This window comes from Zootoca vivipara, chromosome 9 (assembly GCF_965207765.1).
Source record: "Zootoca vivipara chromosome 9, rZooViv2.hap1.1, whole genome shotgun sequence".
Taxonomy (NCBI): Eukaryota; Metazoa; Chordata; class Lepidosauria; order Squamata; family Lacertidae; genus Zootoca; species Zootoca vivipara.
This window is the reverse complement of record NC_142592.1, coordinates 39557857-39574538: the sequence shown is the minus strand read 5'-3', so window position 1 is coordinate 39574538 and position 16682 is coordinate 39557857. Positions and strand designations below refer to the sequence as shown.

Here is a 16682-nt window from a genome sequence, read left to right as displayed (position 1 = left end):
TCCCACCGTGGCTGTCTGGCGGGCGCTGCAGCCGTGCGGCGCCCCCTGGCCGCCCGGCGCCCCCCCAGCCTTGTCTTAGAGCTGGCCCTGGCTGGAGGGCCGAGTCTGGAGAGGTCTACTCTATGCCAAGAGCCTTCTAATCCCTGGTTCTGGCAAGTGTTAAAATATAAGTCAGGCTAGCTTTCTGTTAAGACAATAGCCTGAATGATGGACCATTAAGAGAGCAAAGGATGTGGATCTGTGCGAGATGGCAAACGGGTGCCCCCACTCCCTCAACTAGCTGGTGGTTAGAAAAAAGGCAAAGGCAAGAGTGATGTGAGGTAGAAGCAAAGCAGAAAGCTAGGAACCAAGAAAGACAGAGCAATGCTTGATTTCTGTTTGAAATCTGTTAAGCACCTGGACAGCAGCCATGAGCAGACCGTCCAATCCCAACCTTCCCCATGATGGCGAGATGCACTGTGTTCCTATTTAGATTATACTACTTACTATTTCTGCATTTGCATCTATACGTCTAAGTAAGAATATCCTCCTCTGAGAGAGAAGCCCTTGCACCTCAGGCTTATTGGAAGCAATGCAGACCCGAGTGTGTGACGCCTGAGGCGGAAAATCTCCATCTCTCTCCCTACCTTATCACAGCAGTAAAAAATATAAATACTGTATAATAAACAAAATCATTGACAATTTGCAACCTTTCAGAAATGTGCTGCTGGAGGCAAGCACTGAATAAAAGCAGGGCCAGCTGGGGCTGCCAGGAGTCAGGATCACACACATTCCTCATGGAGGAGGCAGCCCTGCAAATAAGGTCTCTCTTCCTTTCTCAAGAAGCAGCCCTTTCCTGTCCCAGTGAAGCCACAGCTCCTTCTGCTGGCTCTATGTGCAACTGCAGGCATCCTCCGACAGGGAGGCCAGATTTGGATTTGGAAGGAAGCAGCAGTGAGCCTAAAATTCTGGATGTAATTGACTTATTGTGTGGAGGGGGTGTCTTTAGAGGATAGCGTCTTTATTCGCATGTTTCCAAATGTGGTAAGCCAGCTGTGCTGCATTTCAGGGAAGGGTAAGTATTTTTCTGTCGAGTGACTTCCTGGATCTCGGCTCCAAACTCCCGCCTTGAGTTTATTGCTGGGATGCAGCATGAGGCGAACACAAAAACAGCCAGGGCAGCACCAGAGATCTAAGCAGCCAGCCAAATCTCTGGGCCATTTGCCAGAACCGGGAAGCAAGAGAAGCCAGAAACAAATGGAAGCCAAGCCCATTTTGTTATTCTTGCGCAGCAACCTCTTGCACACATATCTAACAAGGTTTTGCATGGGTGGGAGCCTGCGTTTGTAGCATGAGTGCACACACCTGTGCTATGAACATTTCATGCAAAGTCAGCTCCTTAGATCCTCGAGAATTATTGGATGGCCTTTCAACCAGTGATCCCATTTTTGTTTGACCTGTCAAACGCCAACCCTATGGGGCGCAAAACTAAATTTACTTGCGATAGGTTTTAGCAACTAAACATGCTCACTGATCCAGCCTCCTCCTACCTGGTGCCCTCCCATGTTTGGTGCTGCATTGCCTGGCCATTTGCAATGCTGGCTAGAACAGACAGGAACCGAGTTCAAAACATCAGGAAGGTAGCTGGATAGGGAAGGAAGGCTGTACTAATCAAGAGATGAAGCATTATGCAAGCATGACCTTCTTTTTCAAATAGCTTCATTAGGATATATACTTTAAAACCACACACACACACACACACACACACACACATAAAAGAAATTGCAAGGTATACAATAAAGATATGGCATAAGAATACCCAGTCATCAGTCCACAGCATAGAATATGATTTAATCTAGAGCAACCAAAAATATCTGGATGTCTTTGAAAGTTCAATGTTGCTTTTGTTTTTCTTATTCATGTAATCCAGCCAGTTGTAAATGAGTCTTGGTGTCTCTGTCCTTTGGCCAGTCCTATTTTGATGGGTCAATTTATCTATTAAGGGCAATTGCCAAACTCTGTTATAGCCAATTGGATAAGGATGCCCCTGCCAAGTCTCCCCCCAAACAGGCTATAATAAATCTAATTACTAACAATAACCAAGATTTCTAAATGAAATACCTGTATTCTGACCCTGTGTATTCAGTAAAATTCAGTAAAGTTAACACAAGGGACTGAGTTATTTGTTGACCAGTGATAATATGTATCTCTAGAAATATTGTCTCCCCAATACCTGACACCGTTACGTAATACCACCACATATGCTGCCATGTGCCTTAGCTCCACATCCTTCCTTACAGACCAGGCGAAGGGAAAGGTTAACAGGTGTAAGATGAAGAGATATGAGGTATTTTCAGGGAAGATTCCTTTGTAGATGCTGACCTTCTCGCTTCACTGCAAGGACACTCAGCCAACGCTGGAAACAGTAGAAAGTGGAATGTCCGAAGAACATTTTGTAAGAAAAAAGGAATCTTTATCAGAGAACACATAGTTGTGTAGATAAAGACCTGGCTAAAACTCCTGGCAAATGCAGACCAAGTGGTTGCAGTGTGCAATTTATTAGGAGAAAAATTAAGGTGTGTCTTTGACCTCCCTGCAACAACTCTTTTGGAAGAACAAGGCAAGCATCACGGTATCTCTGGGAGCCCCCCTACACCCCCCCTTTCCTCTCATGGCCACAGCTCAGCTTAATACAGTGGTACCTCTACTTACGAATAACTCTACTTACAAATGTTTCTACTTACGAACGGAGCTCCGTCCGCCATCTTGGATGCGGTTTAGATAGGATTTTTTCTACTTACAAATTTTTAGATAGGGTTGCTTCGACTTACGATTTTTTTCTCCCAATGCATTCCTATGGGATTCTACTTACAATTTTTTTCTACTTGCGAATGTGCGTTCGGAACGCATTAAATTCGTAAGTAGAGGTACCACTGTATTTAAAGGGACTCAGGAGTTTCAAGCAAGGGTCACCGGAGTTTCTGGGCCAGTGTTTGCAAACTGCAGAAACTGTCCTGGGTACCACACACACCAATGTATTATTTGGTTACACTAGAATGCTTATTTCATGTCTGATTTCACTGGGCAGGGGAACCTTAGATACTAGGGAAGACCCCTGGGAATTCATGCGCACCCATGGGTGCCACATTGGCAAGCCCTAGTCCACAGAGATCACATTGCTTCTCATGCCTACTTTCACAACCAGTTTCCCAGAAACTCTCTAGAAACCAATGAATTAACCATACCCACCCTGTGTGTCTGTAAAGTGCATTGAGCCTCCTGGAAATCAATAGGGCTAAGCCAGACTGCTTTTAATCAGCTGGACTCACCGTTACAATGACCCAGAACTAGTAACAAAGGCAGAGAGAGAGATGGAATAGGGACATGGAATAGGGCAGATGCATTTGGCAGAGGCTTGAAAAGCTGCCTTTAAATTATACGCAGGTGGTCTCAGGTGGTCAAGACCTGGTAAGTCTTAAACTTTTCCTAGAGCAGGGATGGGCAAGTCCCCTCCCCCCCGGGAGAAAAAAATCGTTTTGGCCCAAGGGGAGGGGGAGACATGTCAACTGTGGGTGGGGCCAAACCCAGTAGTGGGTGGGGCTTCCCCCTTTTCTTATATACAACACCACCTTTTTTCCTCCTCCCCAGCAAACTTCTGGGAAAGGGACATCTCATTCTTGCCTGAGACTTGAACTGATCGCCCGCAGAGGGCTTATGAAATCTGACTGAGGGCCGCACAAAATTAGCCCGAGGGCCAGTTAGCCCATCCTTGTTCTTGAATGGTATCAGTTCCCTGTAGACATGTTGACAGCCTCGCCCAGAAACTGAACCCTGAATTCAAGTGCTTCCCTTGTGCTGAATTCAAGAGCAACTCAGCTGTTTCCATGCATGCCCCTAAGTTCTCAGAGTAGGGCTATGATCAAGTCTTGCACGCTACCTCACACACACTTGTTTTGTTTATATAAGCATCTTTCTTGCAGTCATCGTGATCAAACAAAGAAGCCACTTCTTAGCACTGAAACTCGGAGGAGGGTGGTTTTTGGGATTTTTTTTTAATAGCAAAACTGGATGTGCATACCTTTGGCAGGTGAGGCTGGTGTGAAGAATGTGGGTGTAGCAACTGTGTTGGTTTTCTAATGTTTGGTTTTCATAGCTGCGTGTTAAATTGGCCTGGGAGGAGGGTATAAGTTTAAAAATAAGGCAAAGGAGGGGGGAGCGTGCAGCCCGCTGGTTTAATAGCAGAGGGCCTTAAGCCAGGGATGATGACTCCCTTCCATAGCCTTTGCTTCTCCTGTACAAAATGACCATGAAAAGACCATGAATACACTTTTCAAAACCCATGCATAGGCCAGAATACTTCCCAACAGAAGGCGATAGCCAACTAAGTTGCACTCAGGATAGATCCCTTGACATTAATGGACGCAAGTCAGTCATGTAGCAGGAGACTCTTAATCTCAGGGTTGTGGGTTCGAACCCCACGCTGGGCAAGAAGATTCCAGAATCACAGGAGGTTGGACTAGATGGGCCTTGTGGTCCCTTCCAGCTCTACAGTTCTATGGTTCTAGGACTATTGATTTCAGCAGGTCTACTTTGGGAAGGACTGTTGGTCAAAATGGGCATGCCCCTTACCTATCACTGGTTAACTGAGATTTATCACATGAATAAACAAATAGCAGTTGAGGGAGGGAAATGTGTGGAACGGCACACTGGCCAGTTCTGAAAAGTATCTGAAAGGATTGCTTTCAAGTTTGACATTTTCCTGGCTACTATATCTAAATGTGTCCGCAAAAGGGCTTCCTTCCTTCCCCACAATAAGTGGGTGTTGTACTTAAAATGACACTGTGGCTGCAACAGAGCATGCAGATAGCCGACTTGCTCAGTTGGGGGTAGGCTCTCTGAAACAGACTGCAATTTTAGGATACAACTGCGAAGAGGCAAAGCTTGCTTCTCATTCCTGCTACTGAGGTCGGCAAAAACAGGAGGCAGGTTTAACCCTGCAAGGCAAGTTCTGCCTCTTAGGTGCTTGGTTTTCTTTTCTCCTACAGAGAAGAGCTGTCATCCATTCGTACAGAGAAGTGTTTTCTACTGGGCTGCTGCACAGGTGTTCACAAACACACACACAAACACAGATCCTTGCTATATATAAGTCCCCACACCCTGCACACCCACATTTCCACCCATGATGACAAACAGGCATTGCACAAGTACCAAAGACGAAAACTGGTCTCTTCAGGTTAAGTCTGTCAGAATGCATGGCTGAAAATCAAAGGTGCCTGGTAAGTAGCAGGTAGAACAGAGTTCTACTACTGCTCACAGCTATATTCTAAAAAACAGGGTGTGTTCAAAATAGAAACAACTTAGAAGCACCAGATAATCAGCCAGTCCCCTGACTGGACGGATCCTGCTTGAGCAATGTCACCTTTAACGTTCACAGACTGTGAAAGAACCACAATGAAAGAGAGACAGCTAAAGGGGAAGAGGATGGAAGGCCTTTCATTAAAGCTCTCTCATTCCACCAACCTCAACACTACAGATGGGCAGGATCTCAGCGACAGACAATCCACCTTGCCAAACACCTCGACTAAATCAACACTGCCTCTCAGCTTCAGCGTTCAGGTAGAATGGCCTCAAGGCTGAGATAATGAGGGAAGAAAAACCCACTTCAAGAGCATTCTGCACTCACAGGCAAACAGCCAAGCATGCTGCCAGGTTTCCCCCTGTTTGGGGGATCAATCTTTTCTTTAAAAAAAACGCTGGTCTAGGGAGGTTACTAGGCAGCATTGTACATAAAGCCATTCCCAATCGAGGGATGCTATCACAAATACAGGTGGCTTGCATCTTACACAGGGGTTTGGTTCTGGAAGTCCAAGTGTATATGCAAAAATAACAGGAACCCCTGGAACTGCCCCACCCCACAAGGTGAAAAGCCGCTTACCCAAATTTGAGAAGGCAGCATGAGGGCTCTGGCAGGGTCCTAGAGCCCTCCTTCTCGAAGTCCTGCAAGTGTTTGGCCAGCTGCGGAAGGAGACTCAAGGGCTCTAGGACCCTGCCAGAGCTCTTGTGCCTCCTTCCCAAAGCCCAGCACCCCACTTACCCAGCTTTGAGAAGGTAACACAGGGATTCTGGGATGCTGCCAGAGCCCAAGCACTGCCTTCCCTGAGCCGAGTAAGTCCACTTTGTGCACGTGGGTGGGAAATAAATAAATAAATGGAGAGCAGGTTTCTGCTGCTCTCACTTATTTATTTGCCCACAAACACCTGCACAAAGCTGTGATTACATAAATTAAGTAACTTTAAGGTGCAAGTTACCTATTCCATCTTCTTTGCCTGCACGTCTTGGAACCAGCACAGCATGCAATTTTTTTTTTACTTTGTTTTTATTTTGGACAATTTTCTTATAAAATTAGGGGTGCAAATGTCTCTCTCCACTGACTTTGGTAGTAGCAGCTTGAAAAGGTTCTGCCATATATCCATTTCATGTAGCTTAGGGAATCCACTGTGGCCTGCTGGTAGACAGGAGCAACTGTTGGCAGCAGAAGTACTAGGTCTCCCCATAGCATTAAAAGAGATTTCCCAGGCTTGCAGGAGAATTGCTTCTGGATTAAAGAAGTTTACAAAAGGTGCTAGTGGATCAGGAAACCTTTTGCTCTCTGGGATATGCTGAAAGGTCAAGTCCGATACTGGTGACTCTCGGAAAGCCAAGCAGCTTAAAAACATGGAAAAAATAGTTCCGGGTGTCTTCCTTTCTCAGGCTTTCCATTTCTTCCTTTTCCCACCAGCCACTTTGTTCCTGACCCCCATTGCTCCCTCGGTGTCATCCTCTTCCTTTTCCTCTTCGCGGGAACGCTTCTTCTTTTCCCCCTGCTGCCGCAACTCCTGCAAGGAAAGCCAGACAGCAAGTTGCTTGAGCATTCGAAGCATGGAGGCACAGAAGCAATCAAGAAGCTCAAGAGCTGAAAGCGTGATACCTTCAGTCACCATGCAGGGTGGCCGGTAAACATTGCACAAACAAATAGAGCCGAGACCCAGCTTGCAAGGGTGCATGAAAGAATGCAGCACCCCTTGTAACCAGGAATGGCCTTGTGCAGAATTAGCTAATGATACTCTCAATGCAGTGCAAATCCTAATGTTTCAGCCACACCTCTGCGCAACAGAACCCCACTGATTTGTTGCGCATGCATGTCCATGGAGAACGGACCCACATGGGTCTGCAGAAGCGCAAACGTAGCCTGAAGTTCAACCTACCATCCGAGCAAATCGTTGTGCTTCAGCCACACGTTCGGTCAGCATCATGACCTCCTCCTCTTGCGTGGGGAAGGCAGGCAGCTTCTTTCCTATCAGGTGCTCAATGCGCTGGAAGAGCTCCACATCGTACCTGGGGGAAGGGAGCCAAAATTCTCTCATCCGAATGGGTCCTCTTTAACTAGTGACCCATAAACTAGTTAAGAGCCCACCCCCTAAAAAAAAGCCTCTTCCCCCAACTCAGTTGCTTTTGCACTTAAGAAAGCTGCTTCCCCACTCATTCAGAGAAGAGGAGAGGGGTGCAGGTTGTTGCCAAGCGGAAGGAGCAGAGGGCACGACTTACTGTGTGACGAACGTGATGGATTTTCCAGAGCGCCCAGCTCGAGCCGTTCTCCCTACACGATGAATGTAATCCTGAAAGGGATCCAGAATAAGCCACAGAACGCAAGGCAAAGCAAGGCAAAACACCATTTAAAAAGAAAGTGTAATCCGAAGCAGTTATGCAAGAGACCCCACAACGCTCATCAGACGCAGCTCCTTTTAAATATGTATTCAGTATGTTTCAAGAGTGTCTAAGGAGGTGAAAAAGATGGGCTTGACCACGTGGCTGTAGCCACCCGCCTCCCCCATACAGCTGCAGGCATTGTATCTTCACAATAATATTTTTTATTTTTAGATTCTATACCACTCCATAGAAAGGCTTCACAGGCAGTTTAATAAACAAAATACAGCAACCATACGCAACATCCATGAAACAGTTTGTAAACCCGTATTCATAAAGAATCGCAGAAGACAAATATGAAACCTAGCAATTCTCTAGATTAAAATGAACAATTCAGATTAAAGCTCTGAACAGGTTGCTTTAAATAAGAGTCATCTTCTCTTGCTTTCTGAAGGCCAGTAAAGAAAGGAGACAAGCAAAACTTCCTAGGCAGGCAGTTCTACAACTGGGGCAATGCACCAAGCAAAACTAAGAAGGCACTCCTGGCCACAACTGTTCATCCAAGAACCAAGCAGCAAAGACCTATTGCAGAACACCCTCAAGTTGCAAGCCTGAGCCTTCCGGGGAGTGTAGTCACATCCAGAGCAGGACATTTGCCAGCTCTCTGATCTAAAGACCCGTCTAACCCCCACTGTCTTATTGGTGTATTAATGGTTCCCCATCTTTTCAACTATCAGCTTTTTGCCACTTAATGAGGGCTCACATGGAGGTGGGGGGGTTTACTTTAGCTATTCCATCGCTATAGAATCCTATGATCACTATGGAATCCTATGTTGCAACTATGGAAGAAGAGGGCCATTTCTTTCTGCAAACTCCACTGGGACATCTCAAATTAGGGGCTGCACAATTGTAACCCAGCACCCTGCCTTTGGAACTCACCTTGGAATGGGTGGGAATGTCAAAGTTCACGACAACATCCACATGGGGGATGTCCAGGCCTCTGCTAGCGACATCGGTAGCCAGTAGAATGGAACGTGCTTTAGCCTTGAACTTGTTCAGTGACCCTAATCGCTTATTCTGGGGGGAGTGAGAGAGATAGAAAGGGCAAGTGAACATGCTTTAGATTTTTGCAGCGTGGAAAAGTGAAATGAGTCAGGTTCTGTGAATCGTTCCGCCGTTACAGTCTGTTGTTCTACAGAAATGCAAGTCTGTAAAAGACAGGCTAACAAAAGGGAAAGCAAGCTTGGTGACACATACAAATCATATTTGCCCTTAAAATATTATCATTATTTCAGTGTGGTAGTCCAGAAATGAATACTTTGCGTTCAAGTCAGCCTCTACCTGGCTCATCTGACCGTGGAGGGGAATGGCAGTGAAGCCCAGGTTTCTAAGGAGGAGGGCTGTCCTCTGAGTGTTGTTGCAGGTGCTGCAAAATATCATGAATGAGTTCCCAGCAAGTTCATTCAGAATATAGACGAGGTAGCTGTCCTAAAAAGAGAAAAGAAATCGAAATCAGAAAGGAAACTAATGGAGATTAGATGAAAGGAAAACACATTCAAAAAGCACAAAGGGACAAAGAAAACCCTAGTGTGCAGTCACAAAATAAGTTACTGTAAAGGAAAAAAAACAGCTGAAAAAATAAATAAGTTACCTTGAACTTGGAAGGGATGAAGACATAGTATTGCTGCAGTTTTTCAACCGTCTGGTACTTAGTTGAAACGGCACATTTGACAGGGTCCTTAAGAGCTGCACGCTGGAGTTTTTGCACCTGAACAAACATAATTGATGTTTTCAGTCACGAATTTAGCTGATATGACCTGTTAATTTCTACCACCACCTCAGCTGATCTCATGCAAAATGCCACACCTTTCCATACCTTTTTAGTCATGGTAGCAGAAAAGAGAAATGTCTTCCTGTCTCTGGGAATCACTTTCAGGATCTTGTCTACCTGCGAAAAGAGAAGGCAAGTGAAAGTGAAATAACTAGGAAGGTCATTAATGTGCATGTAGACGAAAGCCAATCATCCCTGTGGGCGTGGCATCACAATCCAGTCTGATGAAAGCAGCACTGGAAGCGCCTCCTTTAAAAACCAAGGCACTCTACCGCTCCATAGAAAGGAGAGAGTGGTGCTGTTAGCATTGAGGGGGACTGAGGCAGCATGGGGGAAGAAAGCATCCCAATGCCTTCAGACAAGGTCTTGCTACTTGGGCTACAACTACAGATTACTACACATGAACCTGGAAGGGAAGAATCTCTGGACAGCAACCTGAGTAATAGTAGATAATAAGACTACAAGTCTAGTATCCAAATGCCTTGCTACATCTTCAAACCTAGTATCTGAGAATGTTTCAGATCCCAGCAGTCAACAAGGATCCACTGGAGAGGGAAACACAGGAAACATGACACCATACTGCCAGCTGCTAAGCGGTGGAGACAACAGAGGCTGCGTGTTCCATATTAGGGAATCAAACAGAGGCAGGTTCCATTGACCTGCAGGTCCTATAGCCCATCTTGGCTGTGAGCTCAGGAAGACCTGCTCCCTGCCTTGACCTTTTCCCACCTGGCTTGAGAGGGCAGGGCCAGGACTGACTCCAGCTGCCAAAGCTGCTGAACAGACCCTTGGGCTGTGGTGTTGTTTAGGGAGTTTGGTTGGGATTTGTTGTTGCTACCGATATTAGATTTTGTATCTTTATTTTTTGATCTTATTATGATTTATGTGGACATTGTTTCAATTTGGTTGTGTACTTTTTATGTGTTTAATTATTGGTTAATGAATAAGCTATGTTTTTAATTCTTGTCGTGTAAGCCGCCTTGTGCGTGGTTTTTTTCTATTAAATGTTGACGGTGATTGAAGTACACGTTAAACAGTTTTGAAAAGCACCATCTCCATGATGTTGCAAAGGACCCTTTTAAGGCGACAAGAGTTGACAGTGCTCACCTCTGTCTCAAAGTCCATGTTGAGGATCCGGTCGGCTTCATCCATAACTAAATACTTCAGAGCTCTCAAATTGAAGCCCTTTGTGTTCTCAAGGTGGTCAATAAGGCGGCCAGGTGTAGCTACAGGAGAAAACCAAACAAACTTTCCACTTTACCAAACAGAGCATTCAAAAAGAAACACTAAACACAACACACAAAGTACTCTTGCCGTGTATCCCCCCTTTCACTCCAGTTTGCCAAATCTCAGAGTGCCATGACTTCCTTCTGCCAAAAGCCTTTGTAAGCACAGTCACTGGAGAATGGATCAAGTCAGAACTTTATGCAGATTTAAAATGGCATGGCTAGTTGTATCCCAGTTGGGGTGTGTGTGTGTGGAGGAGGCTTGACGTTATTTTGAGAGATTTGCTCTATGGAGGTTGCAGTCAAGTCTGGTCAACCTAATAGTTTTTCACTCTCAAGCCAGATGACAAATACTCTAGCAGTTCCAGTCAAGCAGCACACATCAGTTAACATTTATGAGAGATACATTAATTTATCAGAAAAGATAAATTAGTAAACTTGTGGCTCAAAGGCAAATGCTCTGCCTGAGCCATGTGGACCCTAGAATGAAGTTGGGGGTGGGGAGAGTTCCCTTGTCTGCTCCTGTTTCAAATTAAAGTACAAGACCCGTGGCTGATGTTTAGCATTAAACTGGAAAGGTATCAGAAGTGTGAATAAAGGCTATGTTTGCTGGCCTACGGCTTTTCATTACCTCGTTTATGCATATGTAAAAGACACAGATGTGCAATAGGCCTCATTCATATGAATTATTAAGATCTCATTACAATCATTTGAATCATTGATGCTGCCTCTTTCTTACCAATTATTACATGTGGTTTCTTGGCTAGGGCAAGAGACTGAGCCATCATGTCAATTCCTCCCACAATAACAGCTTTGGGGGAAGAAAGAAAAGAAAAGTTAAATGAAGCCCATTGAAATTGAGCCAGTTCACAACTGCCCTCCCCATCACCTCCTTTACAAGAAAATAAAGGCAAAATTCAGGCCCCTCATCCATTGCCAAGCTTGCTCATAGGCATGGCCTAATATTGGAACTGGATTGCTATGTTTAGATGGTAAGAGGAGTTCTTCGAAGAAGACATCCCAACACTGACAAATACATATTATAAAAAAGAACCCTGCATTAGCTTCAGGAAGTAAGTCTAGCCAAGCTTCCATTCTATTTCATATGGACTAGTGTAAACAGCTTCAACCAAAACAATCAACTGCTACATATCCAGAAAACAAACTGCAAGAGGTAAATAATGTATCCAAAGTAAACAGGTTTGATGCTTAAAAGGCAATTAGATTCCGAAACTGGAATAAATTATGCAAACCAAGCACACTTCATTTGCACGGCTTACACAATTTAGTAGGGGGGATACACATGGAGAAACAGCAACTGTGAGAGTGAAATAGGTAAAGGTAAAGGTCGTAACCAACTCTGGGGTTGCGGCGCTCATCTTGCATTATTGTCCGAGGGAGCCAGCATACAGCTTCCAGGTCATGTGGCCAGCATGACTAAGCCGCTTCTGGCAAACCAGAGCAGGACACGGAAACGCCGTTTACCTTCCGGCTGGAGCGGTCCCTATTTATCTACTTGCACTTTGACGTGCCTTCGAACTGCTAGGTTGGCAGGAGCTGCGACCGAGCAACGGGAGCTCACCCCGTCACAGGGATTCGAACTGCCAACCTTCTGATCAGCAAGCCCTAGGCTCTGTGGTTTAACCCACAGCGCCACCCGCGTCCCTGAGAGTGAAATAAGTCCCACCTAATTAAATCTCTCTCTGCTTGCCTCTTTATTTTTAAGAGAAACTGCCAGAAACTTCCAGTCTTAATTTTTCAATCATAAGGCAGGCATCGGTGTGTTTTAGCAGTTCCTTCATTTATATGCAGACCAGAACACAATTTAACAACCAGGTTGCGAACTTCCTCAAATTTTGCAAAGCAGTTTTGGCTTCAAAACTGTGTAAAAAGAAATACCTACCTACCTACCTACACACACACACACACACACACACACACACACACACAAACGTTTGGGAGGACATGCTTGTAATATGTGTATTTTGGGGGAGAGCACACACAAATGTAAGTATTTTTGTATCATTTTTAAAAACAGGAAAGAACAAATTTATGGATTGAATGCATGCAAAACTGATGAGGAATTGAAATAGGCTGCTCCATCCACCCCTACTGGAGGCATACTAAGATTCACACTTTGAAGTGGAATATAGTCCCATTTCTTGAATCTGATATTTAACTATTCTTATTTTGAAAAGCATGCAACTGCTTCCTCTCCTTACAAATTTCATTTTGTCTCCTGCTAATTCTTAGCACTCCAGCAAGGCCACTCACCACTCTGGACACCAATGGAAGATCCAAGGGCCTCAAACTGCTCCGAGATCTGAAAGGCTAACTCCCGGGTCGGGGTAAGGACCAAAGCAAAGAAGCGCTGAGGTGTCTCTAGCAGTGCCTGAAGGATGGGCAAGGCAAAAGCCCCCGTTTTTCCAGATCCAGTCTCGGCTAAGCCAATGATGTCACGGCCTACAAGAAAAGAGGTGTGTCACATGCAGGGCTGAAGGAATACAACAGCACAGATGGAGGAAATTCAAAAGCCATCCTGGAAAATAACAAGAGTAGCACTAGAACAGAAATCTTTGCACCAGTGACAGCTTGAAATCAGCTAACATAACTTAAGAAACAACAACCAATGTAATAAGCGTATTATTTGAAGATACAGAGTACAGGCCATGGAAGGTTTGTACAAGACCCCTGTTCTAACAGCTCCTCAACCTTGGCTCTTACCAAGGGAAGGAAAAGAAGCTGGCACTGGAAGACTAGCAGCAGTGGATATCTGCACTACTAAACACTCCATGAAGAGTTTCAAAAGACATTTCCCCTCTCTGTTTAATTGTCTTATTGTACAGGTGATATTTTGGAGGGCAGTTAATGAAAATGGAAGTCTCTCCTGACAAATAACATAGTTGAATTCACCACCGAGAAAAGTAATATTAAAGCATTTTCAACCAAGTGAGATGGGTGGTACAAATAATAATAATAATAATAATTCAGTCATAGAATTGTAGAGTTGGAAGGGGCCCTGAGGGTTATTGAGTCCAACCCCCTGCAATGCAGGAATCTCAACTAAAGCTTCCATGACCGATGGCCACCCAACCTCTGCTTAAAAACCTCTAAGGAAGAACAGCCAACTATGCCTTGTGGGAGCTCAACAGCTCTTATTGTCAGAAAGTTATTCCTGATGTTCAGTTGCAATCTCCATTCTTATAACTTGAATCCATTGCTTCAGCTCCTACCTTCCAAAGCATGAGAAAAAAGCTTGCGCCATCTTGCATGTGGCAGCCCTTTAGATATTTGAAGATGCCTATCATATCTCTTCTCAGTCTCTTGTTTTGGTTTGAACAAACTTGGCTATCTCACTTTGTAAAAAAGCCCATGTCCCACTAGACTTCTTGCTGATGGGGCTTCCCCACAAATGGTACAGCTCCCCTGCTAGAAGACTTGTGGAGTTGGGGAGACTTACACTTCTGCCGCAGGACAGACCAGGAAGCTGTATTGCTTCATAGTCCAAGGTGAGAGGAAGAAGAGAAGAAGAGTTTGGATTTGATATCCCGCTTTATCACTACCCGAAGGAGTCTCAAAGCGGCTTACAATCTCCTTCCCCCCCCCCCCACAACAAACACTCTGTGAGGTGAGTGGGGCTGAGAGACTCCATATGTATCCAAGTCTATGTAATACAAATGTCTGGCAATACCAGTTTTATAATACAAGAAACACAGGAGAACCTCTTCTTATTCCCACAAAGATATTTCTCTTTTTCCTGAATTTCAGCTCCCAGTCTCACCTTGGAGTGCAACTGGAACGGCCTCCACTTGGATCTTTGTTGGTGTCTTCCATCCCAACTGATCACAAGATTCACACAGCACATCGGTCACTCCCTATTATTCCAAAGAGAAAAGAAACCATAATTAGCAAGGGACCCCAATCTTCAGAATCCAGTAAGTCCTGGTTCACACAACTCGGTAAGCCAACAGCATGCCACCTAAACCAAAGTTTGCCTGAGATCTCCTCCCTGGGAGCCTGCATGTTTGGGCTAAGCCATGCTTTGGTTGTTAAATGTGAACCTGACCATGGTCTTTTCGATTAGCTAAAAGTCTTATTTTCATCTCAAAACTTTGATAACTTGAAAACATGGGACACTTAAAAAAACAAAAACAAGCAAAATAAGGAAAGGGACACTGGTGCGCTGGATAGGCCAAGCTTCTCCTCACCCAAAAGGTAAAAGTTTAAAGGACCCCTGGATGGTTAAGTCCAATCAAAGGTAACTACGGAGTGTGGCGCTGATCTCACTTCAGGCCGAGGTAGCCGGTGTTTGTCCACAGACAGCTTTCCGGGTCATGTGGCCACCATGACTAAACCGCTTCTGGCGCAATGGAACACTGTGACGCATGGAAACACCAGAGTGCACAGAAACACCATTTACCTTCCCACTGCAGCGGTACCTATTTATCTACTTGCACTGGCATGCTTTCAAACTGCTAGGTTGGCAGAAGCTGGGACAGAGCAATGGGAGCTCAGCCTGTTGCGTGGATTTGAACCGCTGACCTTCTGATCAGCAAGCCCAAGATGCTCAGTGGTTTAGAGTAGACCACAGCACCACCTGCTCCAAACACCTGACCTTACCCAGATCTATTGAGTCATGGTAAAACTGAGAGATCGTATTTTAGTTCCTTAGCAGGACGGCAGCACACGGTAGCAAAATATCCCTTTACACAAGAAAGCACATTTATATTTCTCCTTTCGTTTTGTCCACTGTGGTGCCTTAGGTAGGACACTGTCGGTTTCAAAGTAATACAGAACGCAAACCCACTAAGCAATTCTGAGAGCTGGGCCAACCAGGCCATAAACACCCTCACCAACCAAAGTATAATAAAACCCCGCTAGCTTTCTTTGCACAGCCGCTTTCCCATGGTTTCAACGGAGCATTTTCTCAGTGGAGAAAGCAAGCTAGTATAAGCAACTAGTGGGAAATGACTGCCACGCTGTACAGCACTACCTAGCTGGGCGACACCAGCCTTGAGCGCTGCTGTTGCCTGGCTGGTTACGGAAATGCGATCCCCATCATACCAGCTCCGTAGGGGTAGAACTTAGCAGTGCGCGGCGGAGGGGCAGCTCCGTCTACTCAGGTGCAATGGCTGGATTTGGTTTTAAAATAAAATTTAAAAGGCAAACCGCTGGGCAAGTAAAGGGTCGTCGGGAGCAAAGAGAAACGAGCCCCTCCCCCTCACCAGTTCTTTGAAGGTCTTCGCGGTCTCCTCGACTGCGCCCTCGCCCTCCATGCCGGCCGCCACGTTCGGCTCCCACTTCGCTTTCCGGGTTGCCGCGGGGTACCCTGGGACTCGTAGTCCCAGCGCGTTCGGAACGAGCCTCTGAGCCGCAGAGATAGGAAAGGGGTTAGAGTTACACGCGACACCAACTTCCGGTTGCAGTTTAGCCGTCTTCACTTGTGCCGGAATTTGTAGGCGCTTAACGGGGAAAGAAGCCTGTGCAGCGCCTTATACCTCGGGTGTTATTTTCACGCGGTGAATGTAATTGTTTTGAAGCACTTAAAAACAAAACTAAAACATCACGTCTCTGGTGTAGTGGTGAGAATGTGTAGGCCAGCACATAGGAAGAGATCTGAGTTCAAATCCCTACTCGGCCACGAAGTTCGCTGGCTGATCTTGGATAAGTCAACGCATCTCGCAGGGTTGTCGTCATCATGAGTGTAATATGGAGCCATGCATACCCCATTACCCTTCCTCGAGCTTATCGGGAGAAAAAGGTGTCGATGCAATTAAAAAGAAGTAAATAAAAGCTTAAGTCGTCCACGTGCAAGTCAAGGAAGCACGGCGCTTCCATCCGTGTGACATGCCGGGAGGAAGGACACTGGCTGGCTGAAGTGCTGTGCAAGCAAAACTGACCTTTGCTGTGTTTTAAAAGTGCATTTTCTATGCGGAAGGTTTAGCCAGGGAATCAAACGCACC

The 16682-nt window shown here is 45.5% G+C and overlaps 1 protein-coding gene across 1 annotated transcript; it reads right to left on the bottom strand.

Moving 5' to 3' along the window:
• Positions 1-6336: 6336 nt before the first annotated feature.
• DDX47 (DEAD-box helicase 47) lies at positions 6337-16030 on the bottom strand. Its single transcript, XM_035127803.3, has 12 exons — positions 15945-16030; positions 14501-14594; positions 12994-13182; positions 11459-11530; positions 10601-10719; positions 9539-9610; positions 9314-9430; positions 9004-9150; positions 8602-8739; positions 7564-7634; positions 7224-7353; positions 6337-6854 (listed from the first exon to the last, which is right to left on the bottom strand). Exons 1-12 carry the CDS (start codon positions 15993-15995, stop codon positions 6726-6728), a joined length of 1329 nt encoding a protein of 442 aa, XP_034983694.2. The 5' UTR covers positions 15996-16030; the 3' UTR covers positions 6337-6725.
• Between the last annotated feature and the right edge of the window lie 652 nt (positions 16031-16682).